We start from the raw sequence: 26,323 nt of genomic DNA on the forward strand, positions 1-26,323 counted from the left end.
AAAATGGGAGATGTTGAAGATAGAGTAGAAATAGAAAAGAAAAGGTAAAAAAAGAGGTATGAGAGAAGGATAAAATTGGGGAGGTTAATTACAAAATATAAAGGGGTGGCCCTACGGCACCGAGACCAGAACCGAGTGATGAATATTTTACTGGGTTTGCATTAGCCGTCGAGTGAACGCTTGTACATGTCTCTTTTAACGTAACTATATCTCTCTTTTTCTCTTTAAATTCGTCTCTCTCAGTTTTTACCTTATATTTATTTCTCCCAAAGACCTGAAAATTTATTTTCTCTCTCTCAACAATTTTCTTTCTTTCACTTTGCTTTGGTGTTTTTTATTTATTTATTTATATTTTTTTTTTCGTCACCATATACATGTGTGGAGGGTGAATTTTATACACGTCTTGACTTATCTTTGACTTATGTTCAATCCGCACTTGGAATATTAAAATATTCCAAATAAATCAATATTAACAAACTGTTTTCTGGTTTATCTTAAAAATAAACTGCAACTCATCTCAGTGTTTCGTACGAATATTAAATATATATCATCAAGTATGATTAAACTAGTTCTACCTGAGTATACAAAAATAATATAAAAAATATAATTGAAAATAAATGAATGAAAAAAATAAAATGTAAAAGCGTAACACGAGTGCGCGCACACGTTCGCGCGAATGAGAACGCCTACTTGGTCGTCGTCGCGTCACACGTCTCGTGGCGTTAATTTAAAGGGTCACACGAGCTGTGTGTACTTCAAAGCTTCATGCATCTCTCGACATGAAAAAATAAATAATACAAAAACAAAAAAAAAAAAAACTATTTGCAAAAAAATAATTCAAAAAAGAATTTTCGTTGAAAAATAAATTTAATGGCAAACACAGTTTTAGAAAACGTAAAAAAAAAAAATACAAATTAAAACAAGTATCATTGAAGAAAAATAAAAAAAATAAATAAAATAACTTGAATAATTATTAAGGATATAAGTATGATTAATTCTATGAATAAAAGCTGCAAACGAACAGCGAATATTTGAATAGAAAATTAGAAGGGATAAAATAAGGACTTGAAAATAAATAAATAATAATGATAAATATAAATAATAATGATACGAAAAGCAAAAAAAAAAAAAGGGATAAAAATCAGTGCTGAGGCACTTGGGAAGGGCACCCTCATTCGAAGATGCTCAAGTAGTCTTCAAGAGTATACATACATACCAACAACGTTGTGTGAATATTGTAAATTTATTTTTTTTCTATGTTTGTGTGGTTATTTCGATTATACCTGTTTTTTAATATACAAGTATATATATGTATTGATTCACAAATATATTCACATACAAGTGTATTACTGGCTAGTGAGCCCTTTTCTTTCTCAAGCCATCCGAGCGCACATCGACGTATGACCACTTCACATTTAGCTAGCGACCCTCTTTCCATCGTATCGATGCACATTCGAATTTATTGGCGCGTGTACGAATATTCATAAAAAAAAAATAAATAAAAAAGCCTAACCGTCAATGACGACAACGACCCTTTTTCCAATTTTTTTTTTTATTTTTCATTTTCTTGTATTTTTGTATTTTTGTTTAAAGAGAGAGGGAGGAACCTCAAGGGGGGGTTAGATGGTTGTCGAAAATAAAAAGGGGTGCAAAGTCATAGAATCGTTGGCAAAAAAAAAAATTGAGATATATTTGTAAAGTATTGAATACTGATTACGGTTTGTGGTTGTGATTGAAAAGTCGATTGTCGAGTTTGAACAAAAGGTTCACTGACATTTCATAATTTTTTATTATTATTTTTTTCATACATCATATGCGGATATGTATATTTAATACAGAGCTTTATATAAAATGCAGTGTAGTGAAAACTCCCTTACAGCTAACATCATTAAAATCATAATTTTGGTTGTTTATTCATTCCACCTGAATAAAAAATAATAATAATAATTATTATTATTATTATAAAATACATTTATAGAAATGTAAATATGAAATCATATGCTTTTAGCCTCTGTTTATTTATTGAATACATCGAGTTATTCTCGGGTAATAACCAGATAAGCGCTTTTATCACCAACATTATCACTTTATTCGAGCTTGCTTTTTTATTTTTTTTCCTTCTTTGTTTAAAACAAGCCAACTTTATTGCATGAATAGTAGTGCATATTCACGCTTTGATCTAAATCAGCCATGAAATTGTCGCGATATAAATGTGCGATTGTGTGTATATACATATATAGGTACTTGTCAATTTACAAATGAAATTTAAAATAAACAAAAAAAAAATGATAATATAATTTATTGAACATATTTGTATGTTATGATTGCTGGGTGTAGTGGTTTTACTTTTCAAGCATTAAATTTATTGGTTTATTAATTTTTATAATAAACATTTTTTTAGCTGTAATGCAATTTATTTTTTTCATAATATAAATAACCAGTAAATAATGAGAATTAGGATAAAAACAAAAAACGAAAAAAAAAATTAAAAAACTCAACGATGAGTACAAAAGTTGGGCTATGATATTTTGCGATGCAAGGCGTGTGCTCGCCTACACGACCGTGAATTCATATATACGACAGAACAAAGAATAATAACAAAAATAAAAAAATATATATAATCCAAGCTAAGGTAGGGTTGAGTCACTTCTTTCAGCCCGTATTTTACCAACGAAAATCCAAAGGCTATTGTTTTTGGCAAAGATCAATGTGATCGGTTCGTCGTTCTTCCGCATGGTGTACGTAGGCGGGTACACCAACTGCTGGTGCTTCTTCTTCTGCTTCTGTTACTACTGCTATAGCTTGAATGAAGATTCTGGCTGATGCATTATTTGCTTCGCTAAATTCAAAAAGGAAAAGTCCAACCAACTATTTTATGAAAAATAAAAAAATTCCGACCTCTTTTTACATTGCTTGTTTCAATTTTAATATCTGCACCGCAGCATTTGCTGAATAACCTCAAAATTTTTGCTGAAATAAAATTAAAAAAAAAAAAAAACAATGAAGACCAGCTAAAAACCTTTAAATGTATTAAAAGAGAATTTTGTTTTTTTGTGCAACTTGATATACGTATACGTGTTTGATGGTGGTAAGAATGTGTTCATAATGTAATTGGCATTTGAGTGCCATGAAAATAAGGTGAAGCACACGCGCCGATCATGTATTGCCACTTTATTGGAGAACCGCGCCTGTATGAGCAACAATGAACATCAATGCCCCGAATAGTTCACAGATATCATATTATGTATATATATATAATCATTGAAGCATAGAATTGTAGAAGCGCAGACTATGTATTTTATAGGGTGTATATGTGTATGTGTGTTGAGGAAAGGGGCACGGAAAAGGGATGTTAAAAGATAGAGAGGGGATGGTTACCTCTGTGTTGAACCCCCGGAGGCCACCACTGTGTAGCGTTAATATAGCGAACGGCGAACGCTGCCAGAGCTCTTTGCCACTCCACCGAGCAGAAATTGATAGGATAAATTCCGGCTCTGAATTGGCTCCATCGAACTGGAAAGGCCCACCCTCTCCTACTATCAGCCTCACTAACGTTGCCGTTTAGTAGTACTTTTCCTCACTAGTGTTCAATGTGTCTTTTTGTTTTCATCACCTCTTTCCATTATTCGATTTTTTTTCCAATATATTAAGGCATACTATTATTAATGAAAAAATTTTTTAAATAAAAAATCTTTAAATTCTGTATGGATTTTAAAAAAAACTCTCCTATAAAATATGCATCAGGCAAATGAATACTTAGTTAATTTTTAGAGTCTTTTTTTTTCTTCTTTTTATAAAGAAAAAAATATATCAAATAAATAAATGATAATTGATAAATAATCCATCGACTTATTAGGTACAAAAGTTTAATTGTCTTTCGACCAAACAATTGTATTTTTTAATTGTCTCGAGTGAACATATCCATGTTCACTCGAGAGTCAAGCCTGCTCTTGAAAATTCGAGTGGATTGCCTCGGACATTATTCAGTATGGTACTGTATACATTAAAAAAAAAAAAAAAAAAAATATAATAAATAAATAAAAAAGTACCAGAATAAAAAAGACCGAAATACATTATTGGGATTAAAGATATAGGAAGGGATGAAGGACACGAGCCAGCGTTTACAATGGGAACAACTGTCGTATCCATTATTGCAGACTTAATTAGGCCTTGGCGTGTCGCGGTGACTGTGATACAAGTGAGATAGAAAATACTCAATCGGACAAGATACTAAAAAGGATAGACAAGTTGAGATTTATTTTCATTATTATTATTATTTAGATTGTAAAACCATATATGCACCTATGCTCATCTGAATTTTGTGTCCCCCTGATCCAGTCGAGGCCAATAAAGACTGGATAGAATGCCCCAGGGGGTAGACAAGATTATAATCTGTCCCATTATTGTGCCATCGACATCCCGTTGGGGATATTTTTCTATTTGACAATGCAGTTACACTTTTTTTTATTATTTATTTTTTTTCATTTTCATTTTGTCCATTTAACGTGGTACTCGTGGTTCTTTTTTTGTCAAATGTGTAACTAACCCCCTCTCTCTCCTTTCTTTTCTCCCTAATTCATGTATGTATAATATGTACATAGTTGACATCAGGCAAGAGAACTCTATCAGGGACAATACACATGTAATATGTAGGGTAAGTCTTCATAGTTTTTCCCAAACGTTGTAAAAAGGGGTCCTCATAATCCTACCTGCATATGATGTATGTCATTGTTTGCTAAATCCAAAAGACAGGGGGATTCTTCATTTTGCCACGGGACATGTCCCAATCTCATCTCTCATGAGCTTATATTATCATTCTTTTTTTTTTTTTTCATTTTAAATATGTATCTCTTTCCCCTTGAAATAAATAAATGTTATTTTTTTATTTTCAATTAATGATATTATTAAAAAGTTAATAAAAACATTATATATTATACACATACTTGTGTTTAATCGTGAAAATGGAAAATACCCGCAAGCATTGTATATATATAGACAATCAATGATGGATATAATAACTGTTATTATGGATTTTGATATTGACAGTGATATAACAAGTTTGTTGAATATTATGTACATGATATGATCAGAGTTGTGAATCGCGTGCACTTGTTTAACACCCATATTGAATTTTGTGTGTCGATTATACTATCACAAGTACAATTCCAATTGGTCAAATACTGTCTTCACCCTTTTAGTCCATCAGTAACAGCACATATATGCAAGTGACTATGACAACACACGTATCACTTATATACACGTGAATAGATATACTCAAACACTGTACACATTGATTTAAATCACTGCTTAATTTGGAAACATGCTGAAGTCAACATGGTTACTACAAACAGACATTGCCATGAGATTGTATCGCAAATAGATAAATATACTGACAAGCTATCGTGTATTATGGAAACCATTTTATTCTTTAGTAGTTACATATATAACAACTTTAGAACTTTGTGTTTGTGTGTGTATTTATTTATATATAATTAAAATCCCCTTGGATCTAGTAAACATTCTTTGTATAAAATAATAAATATAAAATACAAAAGAAAATTTAAATATATTGTTGATATATATACTATTAAAATATGTAAAATGTGAATTAAAATTAATGATTTTATTTTTATTTGTTTGTTTCAGGTAAGTCAAGTATTTTCATCTTGAAATCAGTCTATGTCAACATGTGTGATAAGTACAAAAAAAAAAAAATTATATTATTTTAAATTTTTATATAACAATTGATATTTAATATTAAGAAAATTAAAATTTAAATATATATATTTTATAAAAGCTACTGAGCTCAAATGATAAAATATAAGCGGAATTTTCTGATTGATGTTTGTGATGAGTGGCTTGCGGCTTAAACATTGTGGCAAATGAAGTCGTGAATTCTCAAGATCACGATGTTATATAGAAATTACAAGAGTGTATATAATATATATGTGTATAAAAATGGCCATAGTTGTTGGTCTTGAATCCGCCGCCCGCAGGCATTGGTAAAGCCAGCAGTTGCTGACAACCGCCTATCGGGATGGATACCAGAGTACCATAATCCAGTTTTTCTTCTGTCTTTATTTTTTATTTTTTTTATTTTAAATTCCCTTTCTCTTGCTTGATACTGCTTTGCTGCTGTATTATACCATCCTACAATCATCAAGTTGGTCTTTCACCTGTCGTTATAATACCAAACATTCGATCATGATGAAAAAAAAAATAAAACCTGTGTGTGTTGTGGAGCTTCTCTTGTCGTGGTAAAAGAGGAAGATCAACAACAAAATCACCATCCAACAGTATGAACATAAGCAAAAGCAGAAGTAAGAGTATCAACATCAGCAACACTGGTGGACATCGTGGGTGGTCAAAATTTTATTTTGCGACTTAAGACGTGAATGCTCGCGCGTGCGTTTACAGAAAAGATAGCCAACAGCTTGTCCGTGTAACCGTTTCCATAATTACAGGTTCCTTATTTACCTCCTGTTACACACTTCGTTAGCACATCGCTTATAAAGTAGTAGTATATATAGCTCTTGTTGTAACACTTGAGATATAGACTGAATGGTTGGATATCATTATATCAACATTCAATCTATATAAACTTGAATGAAAACTAAACGATGGATTATAGCAAAAGGTATAAAAAAAAATCCCCTCAACGATCGTTATTTTATTTGTATGTATATGTGTAAATGAATTCGTGATTATATTTTATGAATATAAATAGACGTGCGTGTTGGACTTGCTTGAATTGTGTTTGTTGGTATTACATGATATTTGGTATTTTTAAATGTATACATTTTTTTTTATTTATGTTAACATTTTGATGGCTTCTGATTCTGCATTTACTTTTAAAATTGAGAATGAAATATTTCATTTTTTTCATTCAATGATTCTTGTGGCGAGTAAATTATTATCATCATTTTAAATTATGGTTTATCTTTGTGATGAAAAATTCTTTGTCAAAGGAGATCCTGTTTTAAAATTATTATAATTTTAATATTATTATATTGACGAATTACGAGTGTCAAAAAAAAAATTATATTTTTTTTTTATTATCAAGCTGACTCTGATTGTAATTAAAAAAAAATCTCTCTTTTTTTTTTTTCCTTTTTTAATGAAATTAAAGTGTGCATATAGGGTGTGTGTGTGTGTGTATGTTGCTCGCGTGGTTGACCACTGTTGTTGGTTAGCCAAGAGAAAATACTCAGTGGTATTGAAGTTATATATATCACACGAGCTTTGTTCTTTTCAACACTTATATATTAAAATATATATTTTCAACGAGCGTTGAAAAAGAGCAAACTCAGAGGATAAGTAGACGTTGAAGTGGATTCTCCTTCTCAGAGGCCAAAAAATAAAAAGAAAAGAAAATCTTGAACAAAAAAAGAGACAATATACATGTTCACCGACTGTTGATGTCTTTTGCCCACTAGAGTACCATCATAATGAGACTAGCTTCCTTAGCCCAGCTTCATGAACAATAAACTTGTCATAGTTCATATTATTATTTAGTATATTTTCTAATGCACCTCACTTGTTTTCCAATCATGAATATTATATAACTATACGCAAATATTTCCAGAACAGTCTCATCATTTTTCTTCTTTTTTTTTTTTTACTCCAACTCTACAACAAATTTAAAATGAGGATAATTTTTTTTTATTTTCTTTTGTTTTATTTTTTTCATGTATATGTTTTCTATGAAAGATATATAATGAGCATCAAATAAAACACGAATGAAGGAATACACAAACTCGGGTTTTGCATAGAAAAAAATAAAAAATAAAAAATAGACTCATAACATCTGGCTATTACCAAACTATTTTTCTGTTTTTTAATTTTTTTTTTTTCTCATTTTGTTCATTTTTCTATTCTGTGTCCCTGGGTAAATAGCGTGGGTATGTAGCCTACACTCACCAAGATGAGAGTAAAATAAAAAAAAAATATATATGTATATCTAGAAACGAAAAATTCCTTCATTCGACTCTGAATTCAACTCAAGCACTATCAATGGAAGTAATTTTTTTTTTTTTTGCAATTTTTTTCACGTTAAAGTATTATGTACGACTAACCTTTACAGCAGTCAGGCAGGCATAACCATTCTAAAAGAAAATAGAAAAGAAATGTATAGAAAAAAAAAAAACGAAAATATATAATGATGAAAAAACGCATCGCTCTTTTTTACGGTCAAGCGTATGCCTCCCTTCAGACGAAGCTTTTTTTCTTCAATTTTTTTTTGTTTTTTATCCACTTCTTTATTTGCTGATAAAGAAAAATAAAGATGCCAGATATAAATCTGAGCTTTAAAATCTTTTCGACTTTAGGTGCATTTCTTTCATTTCCATTTATTTATTTTTTTTATATTTTTTTAATGGTAGAATATCTTTAGATATATATAGAAAAAAATAGAAATGAACAAAAAAAATAAATAAAACATGAACGAGATTGCTTAGTGAAAAATCTGTGCTTCACCTACGATGAATAACCAACAGTCCAACACGAATGGAAGCAAACTCTTGCCAATCAGGGGTGAGTCGTCCATTTAAACTGCGGCCTCCGTTTTTGCTTCATCTGAAAAGGCATTTAGCCAGATTGGCTAAAAGGTCCTTTCATTAGACATTTCACTTTGTTCCCTAGTATCTTTCTCTTCATTTCTTTATTTTATTTTTTTTTATTTTTAACTCGAGTCTCTCTTTCTCCTACTCGCCACACCACACTCTTTATGCTTTTTTTTTTTTTTCCATCTTGTAAGTTTATATATATATTAAATGTTAATTGCAACTTTTTAATGGGCCTTAACAAATTCTCATTGTCTTTGCTTGAAGAAAGAAAGAAAAAAAAAGCTAAACAAATAGATTAAAAAAAAGTAGAATAGAGAAAAAAAATATGAAGTTGTAAATTTCTTAGTAAAAAAAGTAATTTAATTTTTTATTTAAATTTACATATATGATATTTCTAAAGAAATTTTTAACAACATCGTATAAAATGTACATTTTTTACTTATAATTTTCATCATTATAATTTTATTTTAAAAACCAAAATTATGAATTTATTTTATTATTATAATATAGCTATCATTATATTTTATAATAATTATTGTAATTGTACTTACTCAAAAGCTCATAATATAATCGTAAAAAATAACACAAAGATAATATATATTTTTCTTATCATTATTTGAGATTGCGCTAACGAGCATTGTAGGATATTAAAAATTTTAAGCACATCTCATGACAAAAGAAGAAAATGTTGGATATTCTATGTGAGTGAGGGTGAGTGAGGAGGTTCAAGCAACCTAGAAAAAAAATAAAAAAATAAAATGCATTATAAGGCAACAGAGCATAGGACACCCGGCTAAGATAACAAGGTTGGTTGTGTTTCTCTATGGTAAATGCAAACAGAATAATAAAAAAAAAAGAGTTTTTTATATGAAAAAGAAAATAGAGAGAGAGATTGGCCAGAATATGATGAATAAAATAGGGTGACTGTCATTCACATTATATAAATCCAGATCCGCTCTTCTTGGTTCATTTTACGACGGATGCAAAATGACGTAGGACGAAAAACTCTCGAAAAAAAAATAATAGCCAAAAAAAAAAAAAACATAAAGACGTTTGAAAAATCCTAATGGCCGCATATTATACTTGGCTTTTTAAAAAATATTTTTCTTTTCTTATTGTCCACTCTTAAATTCTTCTGTATATATATATTTTTTTTTATAGACCCTTTTAAATTTCTCAGTGCCTAATCAGGAAATTAAAATTCGCCTCAAGGCTTGTAGCCTCTTCACGTTATGTACTTAAAGAAAAAGAAATAAAAATTTTTTTTTTTTTTTTTTGTTTTTCGTTACTACTGTCCTCTAACAATGATAAAAAATTCATTGGACATGGTAGGACGACTGGGTGGGTATATCTTCAAGTCTTAACAATCATCCGGAATTAAACAAACTTTTTAGAAAAAAAAAATAAAAGAAACAATATAAATTTTAACTTTGTTCTCAACATGAACTTCAATTATATATATCTAAACTTTAGAAAATTAAATTTTGTTTTTTCAAATTTTTTAATACCCAACTAACCATCAACGAGTAACTTTTAACTCATTGAAATAGTTTTAGAACAACTTGAGGTATTAGTAAAACTGATAGATAAACAAAATCAACAATGCAAATTTTGTCAGATAGAATATCATTTAATATATTTAACATCAATACTGTTGAAATATATACAATTGTGTAAAATATCTCTAGCGATATTACCACAACACGAAAAACAGATCTCGTTAGATATTTAGATTCAAAGTTTCTTGTCAGTGACACAAATAAATGAGCTGATATCGTTAACTGAACAAGAATTGATCAGGAAAAAGAATTGCAAAAAAGAGAAAATATTTATAAAAAAAAAAAGAAAATTGTAGAATAGCAAACATCTGAATGTCGTAGAGTATGAAATGGTTGGATCCATTGGAAGTTTGTTCTTAGTTTGCGTATGAACTTTTAGTATATAATTGAAAGCGTTAATACAATTTTTTTATTTTTTTTTTATTTTCGTTTTTTTCTGGTACATATATCTCGACAATTTCTTCGATCCAATTCTCTCTCAAACCAACAATAAACTAATCCTCCCTCCGTCATTTCTCTTTTTTTTATTTCGGAAAAAAAATAAATTTTTGTTCGTTGTATACAATACTACATGTACAATACAAAAGCCAGTGTCTTCATTCTTCAACATTTTTAGCTTTTGCTGATGTTGCCATGCTTGCTTTTATATTATACTTAAGATGTATTTCAACCATCTAAAATCCCATCTACTTTCATACACTATTGGCAAAAACTTTGTGCAATCACTAGATCAATTACTGCGGATTAGCTTTTTTTTTTTTATTATTTCTGTTTACAAAATATTTTGTCCATTGTCAGATATTTATTGCTAAAAGTAAACAAGATTTTAAAGCTGAAATTAAATGACATCCTGAAGTCTTCGACTATATATAATTAAAAAAACAAAATCATCATCTTGAAAAATCCACTTCTCTAGATTAAGGATTATTCATTTTTATTTTTTATCTTTACACAACTCTATGAAGATCAATATTTAATTACAAAAAAAAAAAAAAAAAACTTTTGATTGTATGTGATAAAAATATTTGAGTTGATTTAAATTGATGAGAACATCAAGGTCAGATATAGACAGATAAAAATTGAGTGTAGAAGACCGATAGAGAGATTGAATAGAATAGGAAGCCTCTCAAAGTTGATGAGAGTTTGTACGTATATATTCATATAGTGTATGATGTGAGAAGGTGAATTTGTGGTGGTACTGGTTTGTCGGTTTTGATGCTCAAGCAAGCTCTTGATACACGGTAAATTGCACGTAATGCAAAAGTAAATTATACTTTTTATGTTCTTATAATATTCAATGCTTGTATACATCAATAAGAAAATTCACTGAGTCTAATAATTTTCATATTAAATTGAATTCTTTTTTATATTTTTGTATAAAATATAATCATTTTTTTTTTTTTTTTATATGCAAACAAGTTGATTAACTTGTCGGATTATTATTACAAACAGGTATCACTATCATTATATTGCATCATAATAATTACTCTTGATTTTTATTTTCACACGTTTATGATGGTTAATTTTATAGTATTTCCTACAATATAATTATTTTAGCAGTTGGTTTTTATACTTGTTTATCATTATGATATTTTTATGATATAAAATATCATCGTAGTACTGCATACAAGACTTTAGGTTTTTTTCATTTTAAATGAATTTTCTTTTTGTAATTTCATTTTAAACAACTACCAATTACAAAAAAAAACTTATATCCTTTGGATTATATTGACTTTGACACTCGATATTTTTTATTTTAAAGTGTTGGAAAATGGACGAAAAAAGAAAAAATAAAAATATATCATCACCTAGAAACAAGAACTCGGGGATATGTGAACGATAATGAAAAAAACTGTAGAGGGCGTAATATACGTTGGGATGGAAGTGCCGACGGGGGAGATTCACTACTTTTATACACATATATATATATATATTTTTTTTTTTTCCATGGTGAACCCCTTTTTTTATCATCCCCCTCGCTTACCTAGGTACAACATGTTGAAATACGGAACGCAAGAGTAGCTTGAGCATTGTTTGAAATACGAACACTTAGCAAAAGCGTAAGCGAGAACATAGAATGCATGATGGCTTCCAGCTCACCTTTTTTTTTTTTTTATTCTTCGATTTTTTTTTAGCACCAATTCCTCTTGTGCGTAAAACATTATCAGTTTGCAAGAAGGAAAAAAAAGTTATTTATAATAAATATAAAAATTCACGAGATTTATCAATTTATTTCTTTTTTTTTTTTTATTTGAGAAATTAAAAAATTTATTTTGAAGCTTTAAACATTGATATGAAATTATTCTGGAATTTTTATCATATGACAAAACGTCAGCGAAAAATGTGCGTTAAACAATTTTCAAACAAAATGACAAATCGTTGAAATTAATGGCAGAGAAAAACCTCGACAAGCGATATTATATTTGCTGTCTTCATCATGTCGAACAAAATAATTTACTGAAGCTCACTCTTATAAAATAAGTTAAATAAATTTCGTATGATTTTTTTTATTTTATTTTATTATATAGGTTTTATATTAAAAAATATATCTGAACAATTGTATTATCAGTGAATTTTCCGAAGAACCCCATGAAGGTTGACAGAAATGTCACAACTTTTTGTAAAATTTGTTTGCTTTATTTTTATATTTTAATTATTATTTGTTTTTTTTTCAACAAATAAATGCATATAAAGTACTCTGCCTGGAGCTAAATGGCAATTCAAAAACATTAGTTTCTTCGTTAGTATGTTTAAATGTAAATTGCCTCAAGGCATATCGATATTAATTATTTTAATAATAATAAAAAAAAAAGTATATTCTATTAGTAATATGAATTGCGGTTAAACGTTTTAAAATAAATTAATTTTTCTATTTTTTTACCGCCCATAAAATTTTCAATACAAAATAATTTTTCTAATAATTTGATTGTACTTTTAATATTTTATAAATTAGAATAGGGTATATATAAATAAATGCCAACATTTGATAAATTGATCGAAAGTCAAAAGTATGTAATGGTTATGAATGTAGAAAGAGTAAATGGTGGAAAAAAAAAATTCAGGGGAAATATGTATAAGAGAAGCAGGTGGGTTTCATATTTCATCAATCTGTACAATACAGAGTATGAATGACCCTTCGAGGGAGAACTAATACATGATTTTACCACCTGCAGATTTAGGGTGATGTTTACACAAATATTAATCGCCTCAATGGATTAGAATTCATTTTTTGTTTGCATCAAATAGACGATGAACACTGTATAGAATTAAAAAATAATAGAACCTTTTTTTTTTTTTCGTTTATTTTTTTTTTCTCCACAATGTTTATTGATGATAGGTTGGAGAACAAGTGTAACAAGACAGTTTTGGTATAATCACAGTCCACATAAAACAGGAAATAAAGTATAATAAAAAAAAAGATGTGTTACAAGTCGCTTGCTCATTAGTGGCAACATGATGCGGCTGCGTTTTATCATCAAGACTGGATTCCCCAAGTGTATACTCACCTCAGCATCACAGTTTTTTTTTTTTTTTTTTTATTCTTACTTGGAGTTCAATAAAATCATTGAGTACAGAATATTTTATTTCTCACATAACTCGAGTAGAATTTCTCCTTTAAATTAAAAATCAAAATAAAAAAAAAAAAAAGGTATCAACACAAAAACTTTTCTAATAATTTTCTTGGATATTTAATCAGGATACTTTATAGTCTTGAGAATAGTGATGAGATTAAAACAAAATAAAATAATGAAAATTCTTGTATATTATATAGGATAATCCAAATTTAATTCTTTGAATTCTTTGAATTATTTTAATTCAATTTTAATTTAGAAGTTTACGTTTGAAGTTTTATAATACAGTAAAAGGGTTAAGGGTCAGCAATAGAAATTTAGATTGCATGAATTTTGGTAAAACAAAATTATTAGAAAATTCGATGTTATATACTAAAGAAAAATTGAGATAAAAATATCTATTGTCTGCAGCAACACAGACTGCGTATGAATATATATAAGAATCAAATATAAAATTCTGGAGACATTAAGATAAAAATAAATCAGCTTTGGCAAGGCTTCTGTTAGCATCTAATCGATATATATATATATTTTCAACTTCCACGAGAAGCTGGTTTTTAATATTTCTAAGGTTTTTTTTTTTCATCTGCTCAAGTACTAAAGACTCCCGTAGGGTAAGGTAAAAAAAAAAGGATAATAAAAATAAAAAAACAAGAAAAAAATCAAAAGTTCCTAAAAGTTTATAAAACTAATATTAAAATAAAAAAAAAAAATGTCAAGTAAAGACCGGAAATCCATCACCTAAAGCCTGACTTAGTTGGGTGAAAATCTTGGATTATCTATAGTGAATTTGTCGATAAAAAAAACTTTTATCAAACATTAAAATCCAAACGATTTGCTAAAGCTTTTGGTTTACATTTATTTTTCATAAATAGCATAAAGTGTTTACTTTTTTTAACATTGAAAAATCTGCCCTCAGCATTAAACAATTAATATAAATATATTAATTGAACATAAAGACAATTGAACATGTAAAATTGAAATAAATAAATGGTGGTAATGGTGGTTGTTGGGTTTGCTAAAGGCAACATAACTAATTACGTGATCTCACCCTGCAGCAAGTTTAGCTGGTTCATTGGTATATAAACGAATAGGTCGAGTGTTGTTGCCGACAGACTGAAATACAACAAAAGGTAGAATATAGTAGGGTGAAAATGAGAAGAGTGATGGTTAGAGAGAAAAGCAACCCCATGATTTTCCACTGTATTTCAGTGTAGGCATGAAGCTGTTGCTGACACCAAAGACTTATCAACTTCAACTTGCCAGTACAATACAATTTTAATAATACACAGGTAAAATTTTCAATTTTCCAAAACACAAGACATATTGACTTGTTTGTTATATTATCTCTGTTAAAAATTACTTTTTAATTATATTTCCTCTCACTATATCTTCAAGTTTAAATAATAATTTTTTATTATTTTATGAAAATACTATTTTAAAATTAAATTTTTTTCTTTTTAATATCCTCAATTGAACAAGCGTACCAATAACGCATCAATAAATACTAAAAAATACCATTCTTTTCAATTTGAATATGTGGTGTTTTCTATCGACAATGAAAGGCGGAGCTCTAAAAAAAAAAAAACCCAATATTTTATTCTCTATATATTTTCCAAGAGGTTGCCCAGAATCGATTCGATTTTCCAATCTCGTCCAGTATCTGTATTTGAATTCCAACATTATTTCGTATATTTATTTTCTACAAAAATATATACTAAGCAGATAATACATATATATTTTTTCACATATATCATTCGTTATATATAAACAGGAAAACCATTGAGTTTTATGCTTTGTCGAATCTATGATCTAGCTATATTGCGATGAGCTAGCAATGTCTATAGTTTCCAGTACGTAGAAACGTTGAACGGACACACAAGCAACATGATCTCTCTTTACCAACAACATTTTTATTTGTTCCAGTCCTGTTTAGTCTTTGTGTGTCTCACTTACTCTTACTGCATATATATATATCAATACATAGTGAAAGAGCTTGTGTATCGGAGGCCATCCAATGTACCAGATATAGTTACGGTGGATGCAACGATTGAATGCTAGGAATTTCATCATGAGTCTAGGCCAGGGTGATGCTCAAGGGGTGAAGAGTAGAGTAGAGTAGATATACATATATATAGAAGATGCATTAGACCCGGGTAGAGATGAACATAGAGAAACCCGCCCACGAACTATCCCCGTTGGATAGCGTGCTTTTATATACCCTTCTCTTCTTCTCTTCTATCTATATCTATATATCTAATACCCCTTTCGAACACACCAGCATCACCACCATTCTGCCTGCTAGATATGCTTGACAGAAGTGAGATCGAGAACGTATGTTATGTATATACCATGTCTATCAATGTGTTTATCAATGTATACGTCATGAGCAAGAGGTGGTGAGGGGCGTTTTGAAAACCCCTTTTGCTTAGCAGCCGGCCGTTCCAATCATGATTCCAATGCTCTGTATATCGTTTGAAGTTTCTCGATTATGAAGAGGGCGTAGGTTTGACTAAAGAACGATGACTACTATTTATTTTGTCTTGAAAAAATCTATCTTGTTGTTGTCATAGGTTTTTCCATTCATATACATTTAAATTTATGCATAACATGTGGGATTAAAAAGGTGTATAAACATAAGCCAAAAATCAAAAAAAGAATGAAAACATTAAAAATTTTGATGTTACTAATCGACGTTCATATGTATCACCACCTGGTTCAACGAATTGCTACTTTGCCACAGTCATTATATACTTAATAATACTTTTGATTTTAACCATATAATTTAAGGTAAATTACCACTTTCAATATAATTTCCCCAAATAAATACTGGAACAATATTTTTTCTAAGCTTTTTTTCATCAACTTTATGTACTTATATGTTTAAAAAAAAAAAAAAAAAAAACAAGAGGGTGAGTGAATTAAATCAGGGGAGGGGATTGATTGTGGGGGTTGGACTGAAATTTATATATATGAATGAGTTGAATAAAAATGAAAAAGAAAAAATAAAGTATACAAGAGGGGATCTCAGTGAGCAATCGCGATATCCTATCGCTTTCATTGTGATCAAAACATTTCATCTGATTTGATATCACCCTTGTAAAAATTTTTTTATGTAACATGCATGGTCCATATTGCTAATAAGGCGTTTCAATTCTTATCCCCCTCTTGATTTGTATTTTGTGCCTGATGGGTCAAGAGGGAAAACCTGTCGAACAATAAGACCACTGTCCCCTGATACTTGGACAACAACAATTCATTGCTTGCTTTTTTGTTTGTATTTTATTATTATTCATTTTTTTTTGTCATCATTATTATTTTAAGTGATGACAATTTTTTTTCTTGCGATATTAGTAGTAAAATTTTTTTTCAATCAACAAGTAAATTGTCTTTAAATATATTGATAATACAAGTTTTATATTTAAAGCTTTTTTTAATGGTTTTTTCTTTTTATAGCTGTATCAAACACTGATTACGATAATAATAAATGCCTTTTTTTATATGCATCTAATGACTGAAAAATGATTTATATCATGGAGGTAATAAAATAGTACCTAGATTTTTTTTTTCTTTTGAAGCCTCATAGAGTATTCAAGTATAGTATTCTAGCTAGTTTGCACTGTAATATACTACCTCTCGTTGGTGTTTGTAATTAACTTTTCTTGACAATGTCACGTTCATTCTTGCCTCGTTTCGAGCACGCAGCAAACTCTCATTCTCTTTCTCTATTTTTTTTATTTTTTTGTCTGAAGCGTTATACATATATACATGGTAATGTTCGTCTGATCCTTAAAACCTTGTCTCGAAATTGTGTAATTAAGTTTTTACGCAAATTGTTGGAAGATGAAAATAAAAATTGAGTTTTTTTTTTCGTTGATATATGCATCGTCAATTTTTCTTTTTTTTTTTTTTTCCTTTCACAGCCTCATGATTATTATATTTTATTTTTTTTCACATCATATTTTCACATCTACCTCAATTTTTATTTATTTTTTTACTTTTTCCATAATATTTGAGGCTCTTTTTACGCACTTGCTCACTTTGATCTCGAGCTGTGAGGTGCCACCATCATTTAATTTACCGGCTGATGTATTTCAAAGAAATTCAAACTTTCTATGATTTTGACTTGAACACTCTTTGTAATTTTTCCGTAAACTTTTGAACTTGAAAAAAAAAAAAAAAAAAAAATGCATTAATATTTAAAGTATATAATATTATATAATAAAATAAAATGCAACAATTTGTCTACAGATATACATGATATACTAATAAAAATAAAAGTTTAAAAATGATGACCTTGGTACTGCTAATAAAGTTTAGATTGGCTAACTTGGAAAATGAGAAATCAAGCTATATATATATATATAACTTGAGTTTGAAACTTTTTGAATACACAAAATTTTAGTATGCAAGTTACAAAGTATGCCAAAGTCGAGGCCAATATCAAGTCAAGCTTGAAGAATGTTGTTGCATTCCAAACACATACATTACGATTAAATTGAGAAAGTCTACATATATACATCTGTCTTTAAACACACACATGAAAATGTATATATATGTACATATAGATTTATACAGTGAAAGCCCCCCCAAGTGAAGCGAAAATCAGATTTGCTCGTTGTCGCCTGTGCTATTCCTCTTTTTCTTCCATCATCATGAGCTTTCGTGTTATTTTGCTGTACGTTTTACTAGTAGTATATACGCGGCCTGCCAGTACCACACTGCTCAACAACCCCACCCACTCAATAGTGCCCTTTGATCCTGCCGACAACCCACCCTTCAATTCACCACCCACTCAATTTCTCTCCCACCTCATAAATCCACCAACCGAATTTAACTTTTCTTTCTCTGTTTTTATCTATTTGTCCCTGTTGCCACCACCTTCTCTCACCCTCAGGATATAGTGAATATCCTTGCCGTCTTGTCTATCCAAACATTATATACAAATATATATCCAGCATCTGTCATACAAGATGAATATAAAAAAATAACAAAAAAAAAAACAAGATCATTTTAAATGACAGTATTTGTCATAATACTAATTATAATTATTATTTATCATTTAATATATAATTCAGCTTGTTTTGATATTAAAAAAAAAAATTAAAAACATTTACCAACAAGTGTATCACATCATCACCATTAAAGTCATGATAATTTCAGTTGGTTAATACTGATGAATCATGTTTGGATGTGTTTACTGTTGAAAGAGCTGAGACTGTTTACATGAGAGAACTGCTTCATGATTTTACAGATCAAACGGTGTGACTTGATTGCGCGTGCCGACGCGCCTGTTGACTCCGCAATGCTTCCAACTTTGTCAAAGTATTTTACCTTCAATGATGATACAACAAAGTCTATGAAAATTTACCTATCTCTTTTTTTTTTTTTTTTTTGACATTTTCTTCGTCGTAATATTCTCTTTACAGTTACGCAAGACAAACTGTTTATTAAACAAAGGACTAAACAACAACAAGAAAAATAATATAAAAAAAAAAAAAAAGTACACAAACACACTATTTCTCTGTTGTGTATATTTTTATTTAAGCCAAAAGACTTTCTTGAGACGCTTCGACGCTTTAACTCGTAATCTTTGCCTTTGAAAGTGGCAACTTTCCTTGATCTTTGGTGTTGTACTTCATTAAGACATGCCGGAAGATTGTTTACGTCAAGGCATCACAATAACTTTAGAATATTTGCATTAAAAATAGTTAAAAATATACTTTTGATAATCGCAATGACTAATTTACATTTTAATTTTTTTTTTTACATAAATTTTCTTGGATTCAATGAAATGAGTTTAAAAAATATTCATGCAAAATAGATGTATTGCAAGTGTTTATAAATGTATATATACTTTTTTTGCATTCACTGGCAATGAGTCGATATTAATACGATAAAAATACACAAGTTGCTTGGGTGCCTCACCCAGACGTGCACTGTATGTGTATATAAACATTGCAATAGTTTCCTTTCATTCTTATCGGATCGTCGGTAGCTCAAAGGCTGTGTATGAAACGCGCGCGGCACACTACTTTGAATATAACCAATGTGGCGCGATATTTCAGTCGAGATCATTGCACGTAAATCGACCAACAAAACCGACACACTTTACCATGCGTATTTTATTTCATAAATAAACTCACACGGTATTTCATATATATGTAGATATAAATAAATTTAATTTTAATGTAAATATATACAGTACAATAAAATTACTTGTCAAGCCCAGGTCAAAACAGGCCACGATACTGGCTAATTGACAATTTTTCAAATTAATTATTAATTATTCAAAAAATTAATGAAGGTCATTTTATAAATACAAGTTATTTAATTCAAAAACAAGAATAAAAGTTTGTTCTATTTTTATTATTTCATTATTATTTCAAACATTATATCGTATTGATTTATTTTTATGCATATCACAAAATTGATAAGTGTGAGAAAAAAAAAAAAATTGCAATCAAATTTGCTGTTAAAAAAAGTAACACAGTAAATAGTTAATAAACTTTTTTAAATCAGCTTATCGAAGGAAAGATAAAAAGAAACTTTTTATATTTTTATCGTAAAATTTATATTGAAAGCTCTTGAGAAAAAAATGTAAACTATATTTAGTTCAGCTATATAACTTGCCAATAAATAAATAAATAAATCAAAAAAGATAAATAAAACTTTAAACTGTTTAGCAATAGTTTTTGAGTATCATCTGTGTCAGATTACTGTCCATTCGAAGATATAGAAACATTTAACCTGAATGTGAAAGTGGGTTAAAGCAAGTTTCATACTTTTCTAAACTGATGTTGTTGTTATAGTTGAAAGTGAATATCCAAGGGTTGGTTTGAGAAGGTGTATATCAAAGAGTTATTCTAGTTGTGTTATATCAGTGAGGGTAAAGACAAAATAAAAATAAAAAATGTCGGAATATGAGAGAGAAAAATTGGTAGGAAAATTAAGGGGTGGTGTATATATATCTGTGTAGAAAAAGTGTATGGTTGTCTGGGGATGCGGGGCAACGGTGGACGCAGGCGCTGGTAGCCATGACAACGATTCCTTCGGATTGGCCGTAGTTTCCACTTGAACATACCGCGCCGCCCTCACCAACACTCTAGTTTATCGAAGCTCAATCTTACTCGCTACTAGTTTTTCTATATATTATTATTATAAATGTCTTTATTATAATCAAAAATTCTCATAATATATATCGAAATAAAAAACAAATAAAAAAAAAGGGAACACCATAGTTTGCCCTCAGTTGGTTTTTTATAAATATAAAATTCAAGGCTCTTCTAAATTTTCTTAATTGCCCTCAGTACATACACTGCCATCTATCAACTCTGATAAACTTATGCATATAATTTAACTCAACCCCTCACTCTAGTCAACCACTCACTCTGCTTGTCTGACAACCTAGTGACCGTATATCTTATCTTTACTAAAATTTATCTCATCTTTTTCTGTACACCGTCTTCTTTACTTGCTTCAAAATAATAACATGACATTTTTTTTCTTCCCTCTTTTGCTAACTTCCTTGTGAAGAGGTAATACCAACGGCTTTTGTCTTACCAACCCCAAGAGCTTAAAAGCACATGCTTTAAAATTTTATAAAATTGCCCTTCTCTTTTCTTTTTTTTTTTTTTTTTTTATAACAGTATAAAATGTATATTGTACTGTTCTTTGTAACAAAACAGTCTCGAGTACTTGAAAGACTAAATTGCCATTGCAAATTCTCAGTTAAAATCTATTTATACAGGTATATATATCATCACCTACCTACCCTTCTCCTTTTCTCATCCTACTATTTTATATTTTACCTAGAAAATATTCAAATATATTCACCTTTTGAACGTTTGATTATTCGAGACATCCTCGTTTATATATTCGAAAATTTATCTCGCTATCTTTTCAACTTGCTAACCCTCTTGCTATATCGTTGTTAAATATATATATATATAAATAATTCCACCCCTGATGCGCTGAATTTATATCCCCCCACCGGAAATCCATCAGTTTCGTCCCGCGCCTACGCCTCTCTCGTTACCCCGGCAACTAAACTTAGGGTTGGTCGGTGTTGAACGAGATTCGACGCCCTACTTCTTCCTCATCGTGTATCTATCTCCCACTACACAAAATTTTCATTGCTTTTCAAGGAAAAGGATGATTATAGTTACGATAATACATGCAAAAGTGAGATGAAATAAAAATCGAGTAAACGAGAAAGAGAGATATCATGGAGGATGGAAAATCCGACGATACTTCACTGGAAGCCAAGCGGATTAATGTATTTCGAATAATTCATGGGGTTTTTTTTTTTTTATTTTTCCTCCAACCCTTGAATATACATACATCATAATAAATATATTCGTATATGTATGCATGTATTTATGTAACATTCTGAATCGGACGCCAAGCCAATTTATGTTTAACCTGCGTCGTTGTGTTGCTGCGAAATCTGCTCAAGCAAGTGGAGTGCTCGTTACTGAATTTTATCATATTTGAGAGAACCATACCAAGGCGCTTTCACTCACCTTTTTTTTAAATATTTTTTTTTATTTATGTTATTTCACTCATTTCAACGTGTATTCGATTTTTCTTTTTTTTTTTTATTCTGCTTTTCATGAAAAATACTTGAATTCGTCGTGTGCACTCAAGTGTTTATGCAATTCTTTTTTGTTAAAATATTTTTTCAATGACTTTTTATACCATTTTTTATTATTTTTTTTATTATTTTGTGATTAAAAATAAGCTGCTTGATAGAGCACAAAAAAATTATTTTTATAAATTAACATGAAATATTGAAAAAAAAAAAAAACAAATTCAAATAATTCATAAATGCTTTTGATATTTACAAAATATTTGTTTGAATAATCTTTAAAAAAAAATTAAATATCGTCGAGATAATAGTGTAGTCATATGTCGAGCCACTGTTGGTGACTCATATTCATATATTACACTGAAAGTTTGTATAACGCATATGAATGTTTCGTGCAAAAAGGAAAAATATAATACAAAATTTATGAATAACATACAACAGAGACAATGACAGTATATGTAGAATAGAAGGTACAAAAATTAAAGAGAAATATTTCAACACAATACCAACGTGATTATATGGGCATGGAAAAATGTGATAAAACTACTTTCCCTCAATAAGTACAAAGAGTGTCGTGAACGTCTGATAAATATCGACTAACTTTAGTCGTGCATTTAAAAATCGATAGGTTAGCCTAGATTAAACATTTGACAGAGGTCAAAGTTAGTAATTACAATATAACTCATATCATCTTATAAACATCAGCAAAACAAAATACAAGTGCAATAAAAAAAAATATAATATCGAGTACAAATATCATGAGATCATCCTCGTGCGCTTTGTTTGAAATGGAAAATGTTTCATCTTTTTTCATTCAATTTATTATGCTCGTATTAAAGAGTTTATCTCACTTCAACTTGTACTATGATATTTTGGGTTTTTCATGAAGTTGTATCAACTCATCTCTATCTCTGTTTCACATTTACCCCTAGGGGTCACATTTCTACCCGTCCTCTGTGTACCTAGTAGCGTACCATGCCAACCAACTCGAACTTTCTGGGAGCCGCTTTTGCCTTTGTGCGCGTCGGGCGGTGGTACATCAAAGCCATCTAGTTCCTGCACCGGCCTTTGACGATTGCGTCGCAGCTTTTTGCTCAGTCGTCGTTCAGTAGCGCAAGAGAACTCTGCAACAAAATAAACTCACCAAGTGTCATTTTAAAGGATTAATCCTTTAACAGTTTTTCCTTTTGATTGAGACAAAATTAGCCAAAAAAAAATACGGTGAAAAGTCGAAAAGTTTTGATGTAAGGATGGATAACATCATGAGACGATTGATAACATTGATTACTGAATAAATTATTCTTGATGTTGATGGCACTTGGTCTGCGTGAGTTGTGCACAATTGTGCAAGACTCTACGCGATTATGTCGCCAAGAAGTGTCAAGTGTGCGCGGGCAAAAGTGCCTAGAAAAGGTCAAAAAGTGCGTGGTTGTGTGACGCGAAGGTTAGGTGAACGGACAAGGCAAGAGCGTGGACGGAGAAACGTGGTCGAGACAATGATAACGGGTAAAAAGCTCAAGGCAAACGATGACGCTGGCGCTGTTGAGCCTGAGACAAGTCGATTTATTGTAACGCGCACGCGTCAATCCCTGGAGCTTGATGCACTTGACAGCGCCCCGCTGCTAAAATCCTTGAAAAAAAATCACCAACAAAAACCAATAACCGCAGATGATATTGATCAGAATGAATCTTCTGCAGATAGCCAAACTTCAATCATTGACAATGCTGAAGACAACGAATTTAAAATAAGTAAAGAATCTAGATTTAATAATTTTAAAAAACGTAGAAAACAAAAAATAACAGATGACAACTTGTCGTATTCTTCTACAGTATTAAATAATTCTTTACTATCAAGCTCAACAAAAGTATCTGAAAATTATCCACTTATCGAGCCAAAGGTCAATCCACTAGTAGCTTGTCCAAGCTCGCCGACTCATCAAACAGTCACGCACGCGCCTTTAGAGACCCTGAAAAATGTCCTCGAAGGATATGATCAAAGTCAAATTTACCTTGCTCATGTATCATTTCTTGATTGGCGAGATCTACCAGGCAAACGTACAGTTACTCGCGAACGTATTTGGGTAGTTGGTGCTGCTGATCATGGTGGAAGACATCGAACAAGACTTTTAGTTGCTGGTCGTCATTGGCGGCCCAATTGTCTTAATAATGTAAATATGATTACACAGCCAGTTATTTATGCTGGTGGAGGTAGTGGTGCTTTAACAGCTGATCTTTTTTTATGGTGGTTTCATAGAGAATTTGCTACCACAGCTGTTGCCATGCATCCTAATGGTGCAATTTTAGTTGCTGAAGAAGCAGATTATTTACCACCTGAAATAGAATGTATAACAGCTGATGGTCTTGTTAGATTATTTATTGTTCCAAGAGACGTTTTAGAGCCAAAAATTGTTGCTAATGAACTTAGAGTTAGACTAGCTGTAGCTTTGCTGACAAATGTACGTAGTCAACTTGATCTTGAAGAAAGATGTGAAAGAAATTTAGACAAACGAATACGTAGATTTACTTTGAAAGAAGCTTTTTTTGAACTTCATCGTGCATGGTTAGCAATTCGCTCAGAAACTTTTACTCGTAGCTGGATATTATTTCAAGAACATGAAGATAGTCAAACACTTCCTCCTCCTGGTCCAACACTTTCAAAACGACCACATCAAGCAAATCATCATCATGAGGATCAACAATTGATTGCAGAGTTGAGAGAACTGACAAGTGAAGTAGGTCTCAATGTTGGAGATATTGAATTTGAGCAATGGTTGATAGATGATGAAAGCAACTTAGCAAAGTGTGTCAAAAAAGAATTTGATGAAGATAATATTAATGAAAAGCAAGAGAATTTTAATGAGTTTGATATAGAAGATGATGCTCCTAATGCCAAAGAAACAGTTCGGCTTTTATCTCGGGTGTTATTATGGATGGAACGAGAACCACTTGACCCTGGTTTGCTTCTTGCGGTCAGGTCGATGAGAGATACTGCTGCATTAATGGTACGAGTCTTTTGACGTGTGATATATGGCGTCTTAAACATCAATCCCATTTTACATCAACTAAAAATAATATTTTTTTATACACATTTTATTGCGTTTAAATTCTGGAAATTTATTTTATTTATTATTATTATTATTTTAAATTGAGCTAATTTTTTGACTCTTTGCCGAAACCAAGGAGTCAATGCAATTGCCAAGAATACGAAAAATATATCCGTAATACTCAAAGACCTTCAAGTGCCAAAGGGCGCACCACTTTGGTTTCGTAAATTGATCCTCAACTCGGTTTTTCAAATCCCTTTATATACCACATCTACAAAATAAATTCCCACTGAATTATTGCTCACATTTGTCGTTACATTTTGTACTCGAAAAATACAAATTGTGATAAAATAAAAAAAAAAAAAATAATCTTGTAAACTATTTAAATTTATTTGTACATTTATTTATAATTTTAAATATTTATTTTTTTCAGGCAAGCAAAATGGGAATTGCATGTGGGCATCCAGGAGGATTACCAGCATTCTTTAGTCCAAATGGTGATTTATTGCATTCGTCAAATCCACCACCTGCACATATGGGAATTGGACCTTATGGAGTCACAGACGCAGGAAAGGCGGCCGGTGAGTACTGGCCATCAACAACACAAGGGTCACCTACACATTCAAATCACTGGAAACAATTTATCGCAGCATCCAGAGGTCAGCCACTGGATTTTGAACTGACCAGTTATTATTTCTTGATTGTCATTCAAATTCATTTATATATTTTTTTTTTTTCTTTATTTATATAATTAATATTTTTTCTAATTTTTATTTATCAATACTACATTTTTCTATTTCTTTTTTTTTCATTTTTTTAAATTCTTTTCTTTGACACATTACAATTATTATTTTTGTTCAAAATTGATTGATGGGTGGTGGTGATGGTAGTGGCTGAGATGGAGGTTATTCAAACCTGTATTTTTTATTTCAACTAAAAATTTTTTCTTGTGTATCTGAGAGTTGAAAGAAACGTCTTAAATATTCTTTTGATA

General features: G+C 30.3%; 1 protein-coding gene across 8 annotated transcripts in view; it reads left to right on the forward strand.

Annotated features, from left to right (window-relative positions):
• LOC122855368 (protein pangolin, isoforms A/H/I/S) overlaps positions 1-26,323 on the forward strand; it is a 100,751-nt gene that overhangs the window by 54,110 nt on the left and 20,318 nt on the right. For 4 of the 8 annotated variants that reach the window (XM_044156657.1, XM_044156658.1, XM_044156661.1 and 1 more), the window contains exons 1-2: positions 23,396-25,287; positions 25,763-25,988. In XM_044156657.1, coding sequence (XP_044012592.1) covers positions 23,650-25,287; positions 25,763-25,988 — 1,864 coding nt within the window. In that variant the 5' untranslated portion in view covers positions 23,396-23,649. Of the gene's footprint in view, positions 1-23,395; positions 25,288-25,762; positions 25,989-26,323 lie in introns of those variants that run through there. The other 4 variants (XM_044156665.1, XM_044156664.1, XM_044156659.1 and 1 more) reach the window with 3 other exon arrangements.

Source organism: Aphidius gifuensis, linkage group LG4, assembly GCF_014905175.1.
Source record: "Aphidius gifuensis isolate YNYX2018 linkage group LG4, ASM1490517v1, whole genome shotgun sequence".
Lineage (NCBI taxonomy): Eukaryota > Metazoa > Arthropoda > Insecta > Hymenoptera > Braconidae > Aphidius > Aphidius gifuensis.